General features: G+C 43.3%; 1 protein-coding gene across 2 annotated transcripts in view; it reads left to right on the top strand.

Annotated features, from left to right (window-relative positions):
* Positions 1-2,581: 2,581 nt before the first annotated feature.
* The window catches only part of FAM131A (family with sequence similarity 131 member A), a 115,486-nt gene continuing 96,393 nt past the window's right edge, over positions 2,582-21,674 (top strand). The window contains exon 1 of one of the 2 annotated variants that reach the window (XM_068279359.1): positions 2,582-2,855. Coding sequence is in view for 1 of the 2 variants with exons in the window: in XM_068279358.1 (XP_068135459.1) it covers positions 6,399-6,449 (51 nt within the window). In the remaining variant the exon portion in view is untranslated. Of the gene's footprint in view, positions 2,856-6,356; positions 6,450-21,674 lie in introns of those variants that run through there. The other variant, XM_068279358.1, reaches the window with a different exon arrangement.

The following is a 21,674-nucleotide window of genomic DNA, read 5'->3' as shown; positions in this document are numbered from 1 at the left end:
CCTTGCCTCCCTTACAATAAGGCTGCAGCCTGTACCCCTTGCCTCCCTTGCAATAAGGCTGCAGCCTGTACCCCTTGGCTCCCTTACAATAAGGCAGCAGCCTGTACCCCTTGCCTCCCTTACAATAAGGCAGCAGCCCGTACCCCTTGCCTCCCTTACAATAAGGCAGCAGCCTGTACCGCTTGCCTACCTTACAATAAGGCTGCAGCCTGTACCCCTTGCCTCCCTTGCAATAAGGCTGCAGCCTGTACCCCTTGCCTCCCTTACAATAAGGATGCAGCCTGTACCCCTTGCCTCCCTTACAATAAGGCTGCAGCCTGTACCCCTTGCCTCCCTTACAATAAGGCAGCAGCCTGTACCCCTTGCCTCCCTTACAATAAGGCTGCAGCCTGTACCCCTTGCCTCCTTTACAACAAGGCTGCAGCCTGTACCCCTTGCCTCCCTTACAATAAGGCTGCAGCCTGTACCCCTTGCCTCCCTTACAATAAGGCTGCAGCCTGTACCCCTTGCCTCCCTTACAATAAGGCTGCAGCCTGTACCCCTTGCCTCCCTTACAATAAGGCAGCAGACTGTACCCCTTGCCTCCCTTACAACAAGGCTGCAGCCTGTACTCCTTGCCTCCCTTACAATAAGGCTGCAGCCTGTACCCCTTGCCTCCTTTACAACAAGGCTGCAGCCTGTACCCCTTGCCTCCCTTACAATAAGGCTGCAGCCTGTACCCCTTGCCTCCCTCACAATAAGGCTGCAGCCTGTACCCCTTGTCTCCCTTACAATAAGGCTGCAGCCTGTACCCCTTGCCTCCCTTACAATAAGGCTGCAGCCTGTACCCCTTGCCTCCCTTACAATAAGGCAGCAGCCTGTACCCCTTGCCTCCCTTACAATAAGGCAGCATCCTGTACCCCTTGCATCACTTACAATAAGGCAGCAGCCTGTACCCCTTGCCTCCCTTACAATAAGGCTGCAGCCTGTACCCCTTGCCTCCTTTACAACAAGGCTGCAGCCCGTACCCCTTGCATCCCTTACAATAAGAAAGCAGCCCGAACCCCTTGCATCCCTTACGATAAGGAAGCAGCCTGTACCCCTTCCCTCTTACAATAACGCTGCAGCCTGTACCCCTTGCACAAAACAGTAAAAAAGGGCGCATGTGGCAAGTGGACTAATTGGGCGCCACCATAGGAGCCAATACATTTTTTTGGGATTCAGGCGTAGATAGGAAATGTAGGCGCCTGCTCAATTAGAATGAAAAATATTGTTTTATCTTAAAAACAAATATTACGGTTTTAGTATATTGGGTTTATTAAACATTATTAATGTTTGTGTGTGTCAGTGTGTCTATGTGATGTGACTGTTGTGTGTGTGTGTGTGTGTGTGTGTGTATATGTGTGTGTGTGTCTGTGGGATGTGTCTGCAGTGTGTGTGTATGTGTGTGTCTGTGGGATGTGTGTCTGTGTGATGTGTGTGTGTGTGTGTGTGTGTGTGTGTGTGTGTGTGTGTGTGTGTGTGTGTGTGTGTGTGTGTGTGATGTGTCTGCAGTGTGTGTGCTTGTGAGACACTGCGAGTGCACAAAATAACTAGATTTTGAAGTTATACCTACAATGCCAACAGTGTCAGGATAAAAACGTTATTTAACATTACATAAAAGCGATAAATAAGATTATATAGATGCCAATAGTGGTCGACTGAAGTATCTATCACTGCTTGTCACTTGTACTATTAGTAGCAGTGTTGGAAACAAAGCAAGTGCTCTTAAGTAAACAAATAGTTAATGACTAAACTATCGTTTTAAAACTAAAAACGTAAAATATCGGTATCAGAAAGCGAATATTTGCTATCGGGTTCAATAGGCGTACAAATTTCCAGGCACCTTTATTTGATGTACACCCCCTTGCCTCCCTTACAATAAGGCAACAGCCTGTCCCCCTTCCCTCCTACAATAAGGCAGTAGCCTGTACCCCTTGCCTCTTACAATAAGGCAGCAGCCTGTACCCCTTCCCTCTTACAATAAGGCACAAGGCAGTAGCCTGTACCCCTTCCCTCTTACAATAAGGTAAGAGCCTGTACCCCTTGCCTCCCTTACAATAAGGCAGCAGCCTGTACCCCTTACCCCCCTTACAATAAGGCTGCAGCCTGTACCCCTTGCCTCCCTTACAATAAGGCAGCAGTCTACCCCTTCCCACATAGAATAAGGCAGCAGACTGTCCAACTTGCCTCCCTTACAATAAGCAGCAGCCTTTCCCCCTTCCCTCTTACAATAAGGCAGCAGCCTGAACCCCTTCCCACTTAGAAAAAGGCAGCAGACTGTCCACCTTGCCTCCCTTACAATAGGGCAGCAGTCTGCTCCTTCCCACTTACAATAAGGCAGCAGCCTGTACCCCTTGCCTCCCTTACAATAAGGCAGCAGCCAGTTCCTCTTCCCTCTTACAATAAGGCAGCAGTCTACCCATTTCCTCTTAGAATAAGGCAGCAGCCTGTCCCCCTTCCCACATAGAATAAGGCAGCAGACTGTCCACCTTGCCTCCCTTACAATAAGCAGCAGCCTGTTCCCCTTCCCTCTTACAATAAGGCAGCAGCAGGGTGTTGCTGTTGATGCTGTAGTCGTGGAGGGAGAGTGACGTCACGGTCTCTGCTCATCAGCAGCTGCAGCTCCGGGGAACAAAACCAGAGAAGAGACTGAAAGCTGAACCCATTCCTTTCACACACTCACATCTTTCTGTTCCGTCACAGCAGTGACCAGCAGTGAGGCAGTCAGCAGCAGCATCCCATTGCCCGGCCCTGGGCACCTGTGTGCTGTCGGGATGCACCCGAGCTGCTGAGGATTACTATGGGCTGTATCGGGAGCCGGAGCAGCGGGACCGGTGAGAGGAGGGCTGTGTATCCGTGTTCTATGCTGTGTGTGTGTGTGGGAGAGGGGCATAGCTGTGGCAGCACCTGTTATTCTGCATGCTGTGCTCGTCTGTGCTTCTGCAAACAGCCATTTTTTATTTATTAAGAAGATCTCTGCTCCATTACTATTCACATGATGACCAATACACCCCCAGCTCTCACTGCAGTGCATGCGATGCTGTGCACTGGTCTGCAGGCTCTGCCTGTGATACTGTAGTAGGGCGATGCTCTGCAAGTTTATAGCATGGAGGCAGCAATGCTCTGCAGACCAGGTCCTGAGGAGGCTTGTATGTTATGGCCACTCAGAGGATGTGGATATGCTCTGCTGGAGTATCAGTTGGACTTTGTAGTTGATTCTCAGGTAGCTGCCCTTTAAGAAAAATTAAGGGTTTATAAGTGTCAGGCTCTGGCAGTCAAACATTTTAAGAAACCTGAGATTAAGCTTCCATTTATCTATTCCCACAGTCTCTCTATTGGTTTCCAATGTGCTCTCCAATCCCTGACAGGATTCAGTATGTACCATAACAAAGTAGTGTTCTGAAGACTACAGTAGCAGCTATGGGCTAAAACTATGATAACTGCTGTAACTATAAGGACTATTATGTGAAGAAGAACAAACTAGTGTTATTGGTGTTTACATTGGATGAGGGTTACTTTCATAAATCTACAGGAAGTCCAGATTGGATGAAATCGGTAAGATTTGTCATGACATGGAGAAGTAAACGCTATGGATTGGAGATGATATATTATAGAGTTTGGCCTGATCCAAGTTATTGCCGTCACAGCCTGAATCTAAAAAACTGTGAAGTATTTACAGGAAAGCCATTACAATTTAGGTTAAAACGATTCAAGTACTTATAGGGGTAACTAGAAATATAGCTTAAAAATGGATGCCCAGAATTAGTCAGGGTCAATTCAGGTAATTCATTTTCAATAAAATGTCTATGGCAGAGAAGGGTTATTCCCGCAGGTTGCCAGTAATAAAAATACATATGGTTAATTAAATGTACTAATATTTATTTGACTGTAACTATCAGAGATAAATAAATATTTCCATAGCTGGGTTTTCCAGTTCATGGGGAAATAGTGAAAAGCAAGACTTTAGACTGCATGGTGATGGTCTCACTTCCAAGAATCGTGAGGTACCTTAGAGTAAAAGAATGAAGACAAGCAGTTTCTGTAGGACATGCACTTTTCTCAGGCTGTGGAGATATGGCAGTATTAGCCTTGTGTGCTATGAGAAGTGGCTGAGCATTTCTGAACTCTGACAGAGCTGTAGGTAGGCTGTGGTGAGATGTAAATACTCTGCCTGCTGTGGCTGAATAGGGATTGCGCTTGATAGCCTCTGGGGTGGAATCCATGCTGGGCTGTAGAGAGGAATGTGGTAATGCGGTGCTGGCTTACAGGTGGTGGGGTTAATGCAGTGCTCTGGCTCTGACAGTGATGGGCATGATGCACCACTGATATTGGCAATGGAGGCTGCAATGCTTTGCTAGTGCTTGCAACTAGAGGATAAAGCTGTGGGAAATGTATATTTCATGTATGGGTGAATGCTGTGTGGAAGCTGAATACTGATGAAGCAGAACTAAAGTCAAGTAGAGAAAACAGCTCAGCATAGGGTAAAGTCTAGGTACTAACAATGTTTACAGTCCGGCATTTTAAAACGACACTGTTAGGTATCTGTGACATGCAGCAAGCCAGGGGAGGCCCAACATGTAGATGCAGGTTCACTGAGGGACAGTAGATGATGAAGCAATAACCTCAGCGACGGGCTGAAAAGACCGCACTAAATGGAAACATCATTCAGGGAGGGCTATTCACTTTTAATAAAGAAGGTACTGTATATTTCCCAACATAATTATAGATAATAATAAGTGTCTCTTTAAAGGAAAAGTAAACCCCAAATTTTAACAGAGATCATTCTGATAGTAATCAGGATGATAAGTGAATGAAAACACTGTATTCATGCAAAGTGGTGCAAAGATTGCCTTTGTCATGGGATAAAAGTGCCTGAAACTGCAGAACAGCCTGCTTCCTCCTCTGTCTGAACCCAGCTGCTGCAAGACAGGCATAACCAGGTGACATATGCAAATCATGGGGGGAAATAGGAAGTGTACTGTATGTGTGGTTCCCTTTAAATAACAAAATTCCACGTAAAGTTGAAAAACAGTATTAATTTATTGAATGTATCAAATATAACCACGTGACACTGAAGTAGGAAGATAGACTAAATGCCAGACTACATTCTATAACATTCCTAGAAACCGGTTTTCTATTAGGAAACAGGACTTTAAAGGACAACTGTAATGAGAGGCTGCCATATTTTTCTTTTAAACAATACAGGTTGCATCCTGTTGATCCTCTATTACATTTAGCCATAGACCCCAAACAAGCATGCATCATATCAGATGTTTCTGACATTATTGTCAGATCTGCTAAGTGGGCTGCATGGTTGTTTCTGGTGATATTCAGACACTGCTGCAGCCAAATGGACCAGCGGGGCTGCCAGACAACTGGTATTGTTTAAAAAGAAATAAATATGTCAGCCTTATTCATAGTGGGATGTTATTATATAGTGGGAAGTAATTATAACGCAGGTTAACGCACTGTAATGTTAAGGCTATGCCACATTCACAGTGCAACGTTAACGTCACGTTATAAATGCTGCGTTATTGTGACTCACTGCTTGCAGCGCATTACCTCTAAGCGCAGACATTAAACAGATACAGAGAGGCATACTTTTCATTGCCTGTATGCTCCACTGTATCTACTGTATGCCACTGTAACACAGCATCAATGTGCGTTACCACCTTTGTTTTGCACTGTAATGCTGCGTTGCGACTTTAACATTGCATTACAACGCAACATCCCACTGTGAATATGCCCTTAAAGTTCCCAAATAGTGGGTGGTAAACAATTGCAAGGAAGCATGCACACGCACAATTACTGTCACCCACAAGGATCAGGAACCGATCCCTCAGGCGCCAGTTCTGGGCTCAATGCCGTACAGATGCGTTGATAGTTAGTGGTCCCCAGATTATAGACAGAGGTAGCTACAACTGGCCACCTTGGCCGAGAACCATCTAGTATATGTACAATGCTTCTGTCGACCAACAGGGTGGAAGAGTGTTAAGCCTGTATGGGTAGGAGCACAGGTGTATGGAAAGATTTTTGGGTTTAAAAAGATTAGTTCCCAACATAATACATTTACTAAACATGATTGTTTTCCAAATTCACTTTGACCAATCTGAGGTTTAGTTGGGCTTTATATTTAAGACTTGAAACACTGGTAGAAGTACAACTTTGCTTTAGTTTAGGTAGTTTTCTTTATTTGACTTTAGCTCTATTTTGAAGACACTATATACAGTGACACAACCAGAGGCCTACTAAATAAGAGTAATGATATGCAGTTGCCTATGACAACCAATCAAATTGCAGCTTTCATCCAGTTACAGTACGGTAGTACCTCAGATTAGGCTGTGTCTATTAAAGGCACAAGTGATTCCAGCACAGCAATGATGGAAATCGTTCACTTCCCTAGCCAGAGCAAAGGTCTCTATGTACAGGTAATGCTCCACGACAGCCAATATAGCAACACCATTATAAAACCGAGGACTCTGGAGCATGCACATGTGCATTACATCAAGGCTGGTTTAACACGCATGTACATTGCTGTGGTAATTAGCATTTTCAAGCTTGCTGCCTGTGAGCTCCAAATGTTGTAGAAGTAAGTGCATGCGTGTGGGCTGAGTGAAACAATAGCAGTTAAATCACGGTTGAATTTGTAATATTTAACTTTCTATTAAAATATAGTATACAGTATATTACATTGTAAATGTGCTAGAAATCATCATTGAGTTTTTATAAAACACACTTTAAGTACAGTATATTATACAGCTCGTTTTTTTCTTTTTTTTTTGTTTTGTTCTTCTGACTCCATAGGTATAGTTATAGCCAGCATATACGGTTGCCGGGTTTTAAATACGATTCTCAAACACTTGGAAAAAAACCTTCATAAGTAGTATAACATTGTTTATCCACATCCAAAACCATATATGAGATTATATATATATATATATATATATGTATATACTGTAATGCCAAAATAGATTTGTGTGTGTTTCCTTTAATTAACTGTAATGGCACTTTTGTGAACATGCATAATGTACAAGCCCCCGACAATGCTCATCACATTTTATCCAGTGCTGAAATCCCTGGTTGCCTGACCCCGTGAGTCTGTGAGGCATCTGCTCAGAAAAAGCCTGTTACATAGGGATGGATGCTTCACTTTAAGCATTCCTGAGGCGAGCCAGTCATGCACATGTGCATCCCTTTTGCTTATCTGTGAATATGGAACGCAAGCTTACAACTTTAGTAAATTAGGCCTAGAAGCTCTTGTCAGGTTTTTTAAACACAAATTAAGACAACAGCAGCAGGGTCTTTTCTTTCTGTTTGAATGTCAGCTTAAAACTAACCTTATTATCTTTTCATGTCATACCTCTTAACTGTGATTTATTCCTTTTATCTCTCTGTAATGCTCATACATCAGTGAAATCCGCTTATATCCTGTTATCTTTGTCTTCACTTTACTTCTTCATTTGATTTTTTTTCGTTGTTTTTGATGTAGCATCGCTTGTGTATTTGATATTCTTTGCCTTTGGTTGCCAGCCATGATCTGTGGCATCAGTCACTTCCACCTCTCGTCTAGCAGCGCACATAATGCAGGCTTCATTTAGACCTGTGCTCTTTATAATTCTTGTTACCTTTTACCATTTGGCGCTTGGGGCCTTTTCTTCCCCTGTTCTCCTGAGGCCTCTCTCTCTCTCATGTCCCCCAGGACCCTTCTGTCTGAACTGTGGAAAGGAGGATGGCTGTGTTATATTTGTGCTCCTTTTTTCTCTGTTGTTTGACATATGCGGTGGTGCATGTGTTTATGCTCACGGAGATGAAGCCTGAATTATAGCGCTACATGCAAGTCCAGGTACTCTCACCAGAGCAGCAAGACAGGAGTGGGCACAGATGAATAAGATCATTTGAAGATACAGGCTCAAAGATTTTAAAGCTTGCATAGTTTTCTATGAATAGGACATGTCTGTGTTGTAATGGATTGGAAAGGCTATCAGTATGATCAATGTTCTTGGAATACAGGTCTAGGAGGTCTAGGGAAAGCTAATGATTGGGCAGCAGAATTTCTTTTGCTTCATATACAGCGCCACAAAAGACGATGCCGCGATATAAATCAATAATAATTATAATAAATAATTATTGCCATTGTATAACGTTATACAGTTTGATAGCAGCATCTCATGTCAGTTTACATAAATATATATATAATGTTTCCATTGCAAGCCAAAGTTTTACAACCTTTTTCTACGGTGTGAAGGTTTCTTGTGTTTAGACCTATATGCTGTTTCTGCTTTTACTGGACAGTCCCATCCATCATTCCAGTTTAACTAAGGCCTCATTTGGTGCAGTTGTACAGTTGTGCAGTCTGTTCACAGTTGATGTACGCTTATTAGGAAATCTAGAAAGTATGCTGCTTGTTCTCCTGCGTCTGTGGGTGTTTCAGTGCTACCCAGTTCTGCTGAGGAATGGAAATGCTAATAATTCCAAGTTGATGAAAATGTTATGCTAATTTATGATAATTTAGGCAGCTGGAAAATGCAACAGCTGCAGCATTTGGTCCATTTCCAAGCTGCATCAATTTGCATAACATTTATACCAATTTGATATTGATTTGTATGTCCTTCACAATCCTCACTATTACACTAATAATTTTGGCTCACATGCAGGAAATCGTAATTTCAGCGGCTGTGCTGGGGTCCATGAGTGGTCTTAGGCATAGCAAACACAATTTTAAAGTGGACCCAAATTAAAAATGCAAGATTTCAGAAATAAAATCTATTTTCTAAATTGTAATAATAAATAGCAGCCTTTTTTCAGCTGCATGATGACAAATATAACATATTTTACATGTATTGGAGGAACCCCTCCCTTCCTTTCATATTGCCGGGACAGAATCCGGCAGACTGGGGGAGTAGGAGGTGTCCGGCAAAGGAGGAATTGTTAATGTCTGTCACCTGTATAACCCTAGTTATGAAAAGAGAAGGGTGAAAAGCATGCACTGAAATGCTCATAGGCTTGAAGGAGTGTATTTATCTTTGTATGTGTCAGAATGGTGCAACTAAATATTTTGAATTTAAAAAATGTTTGGTTTGGGTCCGCTTTAACTATCTAACTATTTTAACATACTAAAACCTAACTTTTAATAGATTTTATTAAAATGCCTGTCTCTGCAAATATCTCAATACTATTCTGGGGTGGGGAATTAGGAATCTCTGAAAACCATGCATAGCCTTTATTTGTATCAGCAATATGGTCTGCCCCTTTTCCCCAGACTGATGTAACAACTACATGCTATACACACATCACACCACCACAATCCGACATGTTTCACCCCTTTAAAGGAGGGGCTTCATCAGGGGCAAACATAAAAGTGCAAGGTGCTATCAGTGTCAATACTATCAAGAAAAATAAAAAACAGAGATGCAAATTTGCAGCACAGCCTCACGGCTATCTGTGCAGGCTGTGAGGCTATGCTGCAGATTTGCATCTCTGTTTTTATTTTTCTTGATGTTTCACTTTATATATTGACATTGGTAGCACCTTGCACTTAACAGGACAGTAAAACAAGTGACACGTGATGTAATAAATCTGCTATTAGGTGGCAAAAGCTTGCAACTCTCACTTAGATCATATTGGAAAACATTATGGGATACTGAATTAGCAGCTATGCTTTTGTAAGTTTTTGTACATGTGACTGCAGTTGTATAATCAATAAGTATAATCAATAATTATGTAATCAAAAGGTATCAATAAGGATGTAACTCTCAAGAACTTCCTAGTCTGTCTGATGTGACCTAGGTAAAGATAGGAACCTGCTGCCAGCTAATAGCCGATACTTTGTAATTAAATGTAGTCCAGGTTTGCTGGATGGCTTTATTCCTCAAAGATCTCCAGTCAGCCCGGGAGGGAGAACCTCAGTAATTGACCCAGTATATCTGCAAGGTGTCGTGTGTTTATATGATACCACTCCAGTTTAATTGCAATGATAATTCTCTCTCTTTCCCTCCAAATATCCAATCAGGAGCAATTCCTAAATGTTATGACTCATGCTTCACATATTTGAAGTGAACAGGTTGAAACTTCCCTGCTTTCTTCTGTATGTCTCCTTTAAATCACTAGTTCACCTATCCTGGAGTTTACACTGTTGGTAAAGACAAATAAGGAATTGTGTCTTTACTCACACAATTTGCACTTTTGATACAGCCATCCCAGAGAAACACCACTTGGAAAAGTAAGTCATGTGGTCTAGGTCCCAACTGCCAGTGGTGTGGGAGTTCCCTACATCCCCAGCTGTTGAACAGCTCTCACACCTCTACACAGAGTTGATCACCCAACCCCACCTAGATTAAAAGCTGGGTAAACTTGTATGATGTATGTCGCATGACAGGGATCAGGGTTCGGTCACTGTGGACAACAAACGGTTCAGGCCGAGTTCTGTACAGACGTATCATCAGCCTGCAGGGGGGTGGGCTGACAGAGCAGGTGGGGAGAGGTAGAGAGGAAATGCCCTCGGCTTTCAACCATTAACCCATCAATATGGGGTGGGGGGTACTGCACACCTGCTTGATTAGGCAAGGTTCGCCTCTGCTGAGAACTGACGTAGGTATGTGTGTACGAAGCTTAACTCCTTGTTGTGTAAACTTAAGCTTCGTATGTGTGTACGAAGCTTAACTCCTTGTTGCCAGTGCTTAAAGTGAACCTCCGGACTAAAAATCGACTCAGCAGCACTGAAAAGGCTTGGTGTTTCTTTAACAGTTTCACAGCATCAGAACTTTGTTTCTTTCATACAAGCCTCATTTTTAGCTGCACAGAAGAAAACTTCCCGGGCCTTTTTCCCCTGATGCTGTGCAAAGCATGATGGGATTTCTGATGCTGTTGTTCTCGTTCTGCTGTTTTGGTGCATTTTTTATTTTTTTTTTACGTTTTGAATTTGACATTTGAAGCCTAGCGTGTGCAGCTGGGAAGGGTAATCAGGACACAGGACAGTTGGAACTGTGTCTCCTGCTCCTTGTCACCTCCTTTCAACCAAAAAGATGGCTGCCCCCATGAATCACAAACATTTGCCTGTTCTTTTAAAACAGGGTGGGTAAGAGATTATATTACCTATCTATTCTAATTAACATAACTAATGTAACTTGATGACAGTATGTTTGTTTAGGCTGAAGTTCCCCTTTAACTCCTTGTTGCCAGCACTGTAGCTCAGCAGTGCCATTATTTTTCTTCTAAATGTATAATAAAGCACTTAACTCTTCCGACACCCTCCCCAGTGTTTATAAAAGCAAATGTGCCTCTCATCACCCTGCCCTGTGTGCAATATGAAACTATTTCTCTCTTCTCTTTTATCTAACTTTTTTTTAATAAACAAACTGGTGAGTGAAGGATACACACTGAGCAGGCAAAAACTAAACAGGAATTGATGATGAGACTCTGCAGAGCTGTATTGCTGACCACAAAGAGTTAATCTCTCAGCAGCAGAGAAGAAAGGTGGTCGTAGTCAGGTGATCAGCTCTGTATTTCCAGATCATTGTGCACTAGCTCATGTGGGTGATGGTGGGATAGGGAAAGGAGTTTGGATGAAATACAGACTGCTGTTCACTCAGGCAAGCAGCATTTAACTGGAAGACAGTTTTGCAAACCCAGCAGCCAGGTAATAAAAAATGAATGATGCACAAATGGTTTATGTGCAATGCAGATTATTATGTGTTCCACAATACATGTATTACAGGCACAAGCCTAGACTAGGGTGTTATTTGTGGAAACAGTAAATTCGGGCGCCTGAGGCTAGTGGACAAATCGGGCGCCGCCATTCACTCCTATAATAAATATCGTTTAATGGGCGCCCGATAGGAAAAAAGGGCGCCGGAGAAAAATAACGTTTTAAAAGCGGCGCCCGGAGAATTAATGTTTTATTACTGCTTCTCATGATTACACATTATTTAATGATTTATACATTTTTAAATATTATTTTTAAACGAAAAACAGTACAATATTTTTTTTCAAACATTATTTTTCAACGAAAAACAGTACTTTTTTTTTTTTTTTTTTTTTTTTACATTATTTTTAAACGAAAAAACCAACAGGGGGGTCTTAGGTTTAGGCACCAACAGGGGGGTCTTAGGTTTAGGCACCAACAGGGGGTCTTAGGTTTAGGCACCAAAAGGGGGGTCTTAGGTTTAGGCACCAACAGGGGGGTCTTAGGTTTAGGCACCAACAGGGGGGTCTTAGGTTTAGGCACCAACAGGGGGTCTTAGGTTTAGGCACCAAAAGGGGGGTCTTAGGTTTAGGCACCAACAGGGGGGTCTTAGGTTTAGGCACCAACAGGGGGTCTTAGGTTTAGGCACTAACAGGGGGGTCTTAGGTTTAGGCACCAACAGGGGGGTCTTAGGTTTAGGCACCAACAGGGGGGTCTTAGGTTTAGGCACTAACAGGGGGGTCTAGGGGTTAGGGGTAGGTACAGGGAGGGTTACTTAGGCACCAACAGGGGGGGTCTTAGGTTTAGGCATCAACAGGGGGGGTCTAGGGGTTAGGGGTAGGTACAGGGAGGGTTACTTAGTAATTTTTTTTTTTAAACGTTATTATACGTTTCACTATTTAAACGAAAGATTAACGTTTTTACAATTGCCGATTTAATGCACATTATTTAATGATTTATAACTTTATAAAACATTAATTTTAAACGAAATACAGTACAATACATTTTTAAACGTTATCCATGCTTATCGTTAAAAACCCGGCGCCCTTTTTTCCCAGCGCCCCTTTTTAACGTACGCGTTATTTGTCTTTTCATCTAGCTTTATACACATTGTATAAACATAGTGTAAATATGCAATGCTATTTGTCTACATTGTGATCATGCGTGTGTATACAGATTGTACCTGAGTGATGTTGTGTGTATATACAGATTGTAAATAAGCGATTTTGTGTGTGTGTGTTGTGTGTGTGTTGTGTGTGTGTGTATAGATCGTATATACTGTAAGTGATGCTGTGTGTAAAGCTCAACACACACCATACAATCTTGGTTGTACAGATTTACCAAATCTATGTAGTATAAGGGCCAACAGATTGAAAATACCTTGAATGATTGATTAGAAAAGCTCTTATACTACATGAAAGTGGTAAGATTGAACAACCAAGATTGAATGGTGTGTGTTGGGCCTAAGTAAATTGTATCTGAGTGATGCTATATATGTTTCTATATAGATTGTGCCTGAGTGGTGCTATGTGTGCATATAAATTATATCAGAGTGATGCAGTGTGTGTATATAGATTGTATCTGAGGATGCAGTGTGTGTATATAGATTGTATCTGAATGATGCAGTGTGTGCATACAGATTGTATCTGAAGATGCAGTATGCGTATATATATATATTGAATCACAGTGATGCAGTGTGTTTATATAGATTGTATCAGAGTGATGCAGTATGTATATAGATTGTATCTGAGAGATGCAGTGTGTGTTTATATAGATTGTATCGGAGTGATGCAATGTGTGTATATAGATTGTATCTGAGTGATGCAATGTGTGTATATAGAATGTATCTGAGGATGCAGTGTGTGTATATAAATTGTATCTGAATGATGCAGTGTGTGCATACAGATTGTATCTGAATGATGCAGTGTGTGCATACAGATTGTATCTGAATGATGCAGTGTGTGCATACAGATTGTATCTGAGGATGCAGTGTGTATATAAATTGTATCGGAGTGATGCAATGTGTGTACAGTATATAGATTGTATCTGAGGGTGCAGTGTGTGTAGATAGGTTGTATCTGAATGATGCAGTGTGTGCATACAGATTGTATCTGAGGATGCAGTGTGTATATAGAGTGTATCAGAGTGATACTATGGGCCTGATTCACAAAGCGGTGCTAACAGTTAGCACGCTGTGAAAAGCCCTTTATCACGCCTAAACTCAGTTTAGGCATGATAAGTTTAGGTGTGATAAGTTTAGGTGTGATAAGTTTAGGCATGATAAGTTTAAGCACCAACTGCGTTAGCACCGCAGTGCACAGCTGATCAAAAGTTTTGCACTAGCAAAGTCTGGTGCACTTCGTACAGAATTTAATGGCGCTGCTTTGCGTGCGGGACTTTGCACGCTATCTACACTTATCTAAACTTAGCATGCCTAAACTTATCACACCTAAACTTATCACACCTAAACTTATCACGCCTAAACTGGCTTTTCACCAGTGTGGTGCAAAGGTTATCATGCCTAAAGTCTTTTAGGTGTGATAACTGAGTTATCACCGCTTTGTGAATCGGGCCCCATGTGTGTACAGTATATAGATTGTGTCTGAGGATGCAGTGTGTGTTTATAGATTGTATCTGAATGATGCAGTGTGTGCATACAGATTGTATCTGAGGATGCAGTGTGTATATAGATTGTATCGGAGTGATACTATGTGTGTACAGTATATTGATTGTGTCTGAGGATGCAGTGTGTGTTTATAGATTGTATCTGAATGATGCAGTGTGTGCATACAGATTGTATCTGAGGATGCAGTATGCGTATATATATGGTATCACAGTGATGCAGTGTGTTTATATAGATTGTATCAGAGTGATGCAGTATGTATATAGATTGTATCAGAGTGATGCAGTATGTATATAGATTGTATCTGAGTGATGCAATGTGTTTATATAGATTGTATCGAGTGATGCAATGTGTGTATACAGATTGTATCGGAGTGATGCAATGTGTGTATATATAGATTGTATCGGAGTGATGCAATGTGTGTGTAGTATATAGATTGTATTTGAGGATGCAGTGAGTATGTATATAGATTGTATTTGAGTGATAGGGGGAGGGAAGTTGGCTCCTGTCAGAAGTTTTATTTGGAACACAATGATTTGTAGTTATGTCTCTGTCTGCAATTATAAAATCTTCTGCACCTAATTGGATGCTTGAGGCGAGAGCATCTTCCCTTTGTTGCGTGTGTTCATTAGGGTGTGTATACGCTATGTACATTGCTGTATGTGAACGCACTGTCCATACAACTACATGTGCATGTTCACATCTGTGTAGTAATGCACCACGCTATCAAGACACACTCTCTGCAGTGCATTTCTAGATAGCATGTGCGATAACGACCCCATCACATAGTGATTCCTCATGCTATGAAAATAATGTACACAGTACACAATGGCTATCATTCATAAAGCATTTCCGCATGCGGAAATGCTTAATACCGGTGACTTTACCGACCACTCTGCAAAATCCCCATTCATAAAGGCTCTTTCCGCATGAAAAGCTGACAGAGCGATACATTTCCGCCTTGTGCAGAGTTTTTCTAGATTTATCTAGAAAAAGTTACAAACACGTCCATTCATAAAGATTAGAGCAAGCGGTATGCAGAAGGAAAATACCGCTTGCTCGACAGTAGCGATAGGTGGGCGGAATACGTGTAAATGAATGGGACGGACCTCCCAAGCAGCATCAGACAGAGGAGCGCACGGAGGGAATCGGGCAGCTTTTATCTTTCCGCATGTCTTCCGCCACGCTACCGCCAGCTTCCTCCAGAAAACCTCCGCACTTCTACCGCAACATGCAACTTCTTTATGAATGACCACCCAGAAGTCTTAAGTACCGGTTGCGGAGAAGAATGGGGTTTTCCCGCACTACCGACTGCACCTTTATGAATGATAGCCTATGTGTGGATTGTGCATTGCGTTATATCCATATTGTGGTATGGACATTATTCAACGCACATAGAGTGAGCTTAGCTTTAAAGAATCCATACACGGATTTATTTTTCAAGATTTATACAAACAATCAGCTCTTCAAGACTCAAAAAACATTTTGTTGAGAATGATCTATTCTCCACTCTGCTAGATTTGATCATGATCAGATTTCTGATGAAGTCTGTATAAGAATCTAATGAACAAGCATAGCTCTCCCTGCTGCAGCATAAAGCTATACAGCTGTCGATAAATCAGCTGACAAATTACAAAATGTTTCTACTGCACCAAATTATGCTCCTAGTTCATGAGCTGATTGAAAGTGATCAATATAAACTGATCAGATAGGTAGCATTAAAAATATTCCTGGCAAATCTGCTAGGAAAACCTACCCAGGACTGGTTCTACACTTTTTGCTGCCTGATTCAAACTTGTGAGGATGTGACCGCCTACCCTGATTTGCATTTATCGCACAGCACCGACAATTTACTCTGCTTCATTTAGGCCTCTTTTCCATGGACTGTTGATAGGCAGTGACTCTTACAACTGCTTGCTGCTGCTTGGCAACTGCTTGTTGCTGCTTGGTAACAGCTCACCGCTGCCTGGTAACTGCTTGCTGAGCACACAGCTCAACAGTCCGTGGAAAAGGGGCCTTAATGTTCTCACATGACATGCTGCAGCTCAATACAATAGCAAACTGGCTGACTGTGAGTCTGTGACAAGCAAACTGCTCACCCTCAGCCACTCCATTCCTCCTCAGGAAGGTACACACAGTACAAAAATGCTGCCCCTGAAATCTCTGCACCTGATGCAAATGTTTCACCTTGCTTCATGAGAGAACCGGCCCATTACAAATCACCTTTACTTAAATGACCTGGTGTATTTTTATTTTTATTTTTTTTGTGCATTGTATGTCCATGGTGCCATATAATGCTCTACCACACAGCTGCATGGTTTTATATTATATCTATTACTAGTAATTTATTTGTTCCATTTACGGGTGGCAGGCGGCCCCCACGCACGTGCCCCCCACTGTGCACTATGGAGCAAAGCGGCGCGCATGGACGCAGGTAGGCACAGGCAGCTGCAGTTTTATTAGGTAAGATTATTATTGTTGTATAAATCACCAACATATTATGCAACAGTGCACATTAAAGTATTGTTGCTGTGCAATGCAAGGGACAATATAATGACAATGCAATTATATTGCAAGGGTGTGTTTACATCTACGTGTTAGCACCGCAGTTGGGTAACGTGCAGGTTTACATGTGCAGTGAAGCATATTTCTATGTATTGTATGTGTTGCACCACTCTCTGAATGAGCCATGCAATACCGGTGTGTTGCAATCCTATTTTCGAGGATACACTACGCAGCATGCATAGCTTGCAAGTAGCCTAAGGGGAGGTTCAGCGTGAAAGTTGCCGACCAAGAGCATTGTTCTTCCCACTGACACCTGCACCTCTCCATTGGCCCTCTGCCCCCAAATAGCAACAGAAGATGTTACTAGCCAGTAGGCTATCTACACGTCTGTAAACCTTCAGCTCTGCGATGTTGCCCAAGGACTCGGGTACCAATCTGTGCTGGATTCCTTGTACTGGTGTAGGAGGCTCAGTTGTAAGACAATCGATCACAAACACAAGATGAGTGTATGTACACTGCACATTTCCTACTGCATGTGGGTTGAGCTTCGGGGGCAGCTCTATCAGTCTGGCTTTCCTGTAGGATGGCTGAGGGAGTCACTACAATATACTAACAAGGAGATGGAGAGGAATGAGGCAGAATGTGAGTACAGACATCGTATTACATGGGGCATAAATTCAGGTACACTTTCATGGATTTTGTAATATATGTCAGGAGCTGATGTGTCTAACAAGGCATCAGCTGCCATGGGAGCAGTATGTTTATCAGACACATGCATCTTTCTCATGCGGATAGGGACACAATCCTGAGAATGAATATATGGTTACTATAAAATAATGCCAGCTTAAATTTACATTTTATGAAAATTGTATGCAGCTTGACATTGGATCAACCAGATTCATGTCCTGTTGATTTGGATTGGTCAGATGTTAAAGCCACATACAATTCTCATGAAATTTACATGAGTGGCAGAATTATTTGCATCACCTGAACAACGCTAGGTTCACAGTGGTGCCTTGCAGTGCGGCATAACGGACGCTTTGTAACGTGGCTTGCCGCACAGCATTGCTCCATTTATGCAATGTTCACTTTGTGGGGAGTGTGGTATAATTGTGTATAGCATCGCAAAACTTGCTCGTTAACAATAACAATTAAACATGTTTTTCATTGGCTGTATGCGACACAATGTGTAGATAATGTGTGGCACCGCTTTTCTGATCCATTGCATTACATTCCTGCTGATAAAGGTAACGCAATGCCTACTGTAAACCTAGCCTTATGCTGGATCCACATCATACAATTTTTTGGAAGATTTACCTGCCAGATCGACTATTTCCAGCATGTCCGATCTGAGAATCGATCGATATTTTTCTGACCTATTTCCATAGAAACAAATGGAAATCCGTAAGAAAATCGCTAAAAAAATGGATCGACTCTCAGATCAGACATGCTGGAAATAATCGATCTGGCAGGTAAATGTGCAGAAAAACTGTATGGTGTGGATCCAGCATTACTGTTACATTGTTGGTCCTCCCATAAGTCACGTGGTAACTTGCTTCCCCCATTAAGTCATGGGGAGGTTGTGATCTTTACACCTTCAACCAAAACAAGCTGAGGTAGTTTTAGAACACGTAGGACCACATCTAATTCAAGGTGATAAGTAGCGTGCAGATGTGCCCTACTTATCACCTTGCCATCACACTAGGATTACCGGCAAATCCTATTGCCAGTTTCACTCGTGCGATGCCCGATCATTAGGTAGCATTACTCAGGCGCAGGGTCAGACTGGATCACTAAGGGCCCACCAGGAAAGCTTTAGCCTATGGCGCGCTGCCCCATCTGACCGTCCCCCCCCCCCCCACCACCACCACCACCCCTTTTGGGCTCACATATGCGTGTACTCTAGACATTTTGATTATATATATATACACACACACACACACACACACACACACACACACACACACACACACACACACACACACACAATTTTGTAGGACATTAGATTATGGTAGAGAATAGATTATGAGCACTTCTGAGGACAGTCCCCAACAACCAAATTTTTGGCAGATTTCCCCTCAACATGCAACCAGATTGCTGGCAGATTTCCCCTCAAAATGCAATCAGATTGTCGGCAGATTTCCCCTCAAAATGCAACCAAATTGTGGGCAGATTTTCCCCCAGATTGCAGCCAGATTGTCTGCAGATTTCCCCTCAAAATGCAACCAGATTGTTGGCAGATTTCCCCTCAAAATGCAACCAGATTGTCGGCAGATTTCCCCTCAAAATGCAACCAGATTGTCGGCAGATTTCCCCTCAAAATGCAACCAGATTGTCGGCAGATTTCCCCTCAAAATGCAACCAGATTGTCGGCAGATTTCCCCTCAAAATGTAACCAGATTGTCGGCAGATTTCTGCCCAAAATGCAACCAGATTGTCGGCAGATTTCCCCTCAATCAACCAGATTGAAGAGCAGCACGGAGGGGAAGCAGTCTCCCCCCTCCTCACTCACCTGGGGGCCCCCGTTCGCCGCTTCCCCCCTCCAAGCTCGATTGGGCAGCGGGCGGCAGCAAGCGGGCAAAAACTGTCTGCTTACTATTTCCTGCATCCCGCTCTGCCTGCCACTGCTCTGGTCTTCTCTGCTGTCCAATCACGCTCTTGCAGGAAGCACAGTGAGAGCAAGATTGGACAGTACAGCAGAGAAGACCGGACCAGAGTAGTGGCACGCAGAGCGGTAACCAGGAAGTAGTAAGTTGATCGGTTCCCCACTCGCTGCTGCTCTGGTCTCCCGCCGGCGCCGCACATTGTAGCTTGGAGGGGGAAGCGTGGAAGGGGGGGCCCCCAGGTGAGGGGGGGGGGAGACTGCCCACCCTCCTTGCTGGAGACTGCCAACCCTCCTTGCTGCTCTGTGCCCGCCGCTGCTCCTTCCTGCGCTGTGCCCCCTCCTGCAGTGCTTGGGGCCACAAAAAGGAAGGCCTACCGGGGGCGAAATCCCGAGCTCCCGCTGGCCCTGTCCGGGCATGCTCAAGCGAATACTATGCAATGCTCCCATAGTATGGGCAATGTAACATCCGCGCACACACACCCGCCGAACATCCGCTGACATCTTCCGTCGCTGCATCTGGGGGTTTCCTTTAATAAGGAGACCCCTAGAGCTCCCCATCGGGCTGCTGCACATTGCCGAAGCCCCCCACAGCTGCGCCAGTCACCTGCAAATAATTAAAAACCCACTGCCTCTCGCTAGAAGTGTTCCAATGCTGTAATTATACAGTGTATCTGTCACTGTAATTACTGTCTAGCCCCGGCAAAGCATCTTTGAAACTCCTGCCAGGGCTCCCCATTGGTCAACTGTCTGGACCGATTGACAGGAAGCATTGCCTTCCGGGCAGCATTGAAACCGTAATTGGATACGGTTTAAAGAACTCGCTAGGTGATAAAATCGCCCAAGCGAGTTATTTTCCACCAGGGGGGTTGGGGGGGGGGGGGGTGTTACATGAAATTGGATTAGGCGATGGGAGCATCCACTAATTTAAGAAATCTCAAGCACTTAGCGCTGGCGAGTTCAACAATAGAATATGGCTGTAATGTTTTACTTATCCATCCCACTCTTGATGGGGATACTTTAGCAGGAAGAGGGTGAATTGTTTTCTCTGAGAACACAGCAGAGTCAAACCCAGAAAATATTATTAGCAGCAGTGTGGGGAAGGTTTTGATGTACTGAGATGTTATTATTGTTTGTACCCCTGTTGAAATTATTGCCTTACTTTTCTTGTCCAAGCAGTTAGGTATAGCTTGATGAGAGGTGAGGCGAAATCTTTCTGTTAGGAGCACAGACCCCAACAAAAACCTGATAGAATATATCTTTCCCCCACTGTTCCCTCCACAAGACCATTGTGCTGGATCCTACACTCTGACACCTGCATTGCCAGGAATGCAGCCTGGCCTGTATGTTTGGGGTATGGCCTGGGACCCCCCCCCCCCTTACCACTGGTGCGCTGTGTGCACAGAGCAGTGCTTCTGCACCTTGCTGATAACAGGCAGGTTTGGAATGCAATGCCTTCACATTATTTTGCAGATTTACCTGAACTCCTAATGTGTGTTTCTGGTAATTTCTAATGAATGTTCCTGAGGGAGTTGCAGATTACCTTGTTTTCGGTAGTGCTTGGCAGTACACATTTGTCTATAACAGAGCTGCGGGTTGCTGGTCTCTGCAGTGTTTCAGTATGCTGCTGCGGATTTGTGTGCCTTGTCCCTGCACTATGTTACAGGTTTGCAGTACTTTTCCTTGGTGGCTCAGCTCAGCATGCATTGATTTTGTTTGGTTATTCAGATTTGTGCGCAGTGCTTCTGCATGGTATTGCAGCTTTCTGGGCAGTGCTTCTCTGTATGTAATTGCAGGTGAAACAAGGTTTCGCGGGATGTCTCTGGTGTAATCTGATATTACAGTGATAAAAGCAAGTAGAGGATAGTAATGCAGTCTGTCAGCCTGGAAGCATGGGGTCCAAACAAACCCAAAATTAAGCAAGGCAGATTCTCAAACCAATCTTTTTAATGTATGTAAATTTTCAAAACTGAACTTTTCAAACCTAAAAGCCCACTATGCAGCTGTGCACCTTCACACACAGGCTTAAGGTCTTTACTGTCTGACTGGCAGGTTGTGTTTGCTTAGTAAATTGTGATCTTACAATTGCTTACCACCTACTTTCTGTAAATTACCAGTCACACCACCTCTATATTTGTATTCTGTAATGCAGGGATACTGGGATTTGTAGTCTGGCACATCTTAATAGACTAAAGTGCCCCTGGGGGGTGCTTACCATGAAAGGGGGGAGCCTCCCCTCCTCC

The sequence above is a fragment of the Hyperolius riggenbachi genome, chromosome 4 (genome assembly GCF_040937935.1).
Source record: "Hyperolius riggenbachi isolate aHypRig1 chromosome 4, aHypRig1.pri, whole genome shotgun sequence".
NCBI classification, from domain to species: domain Eukaryota; kingdom Metazoa; phylum Chordata; class Amphibia; order Anura; family Hyperoliidae; genus Hyperolius; species Hyperolius riggenbachi.
Note: the sequence above shows the minus strand (reverse complement) of the source record. Positions and strands in the feature narration are given on the sequence as shown.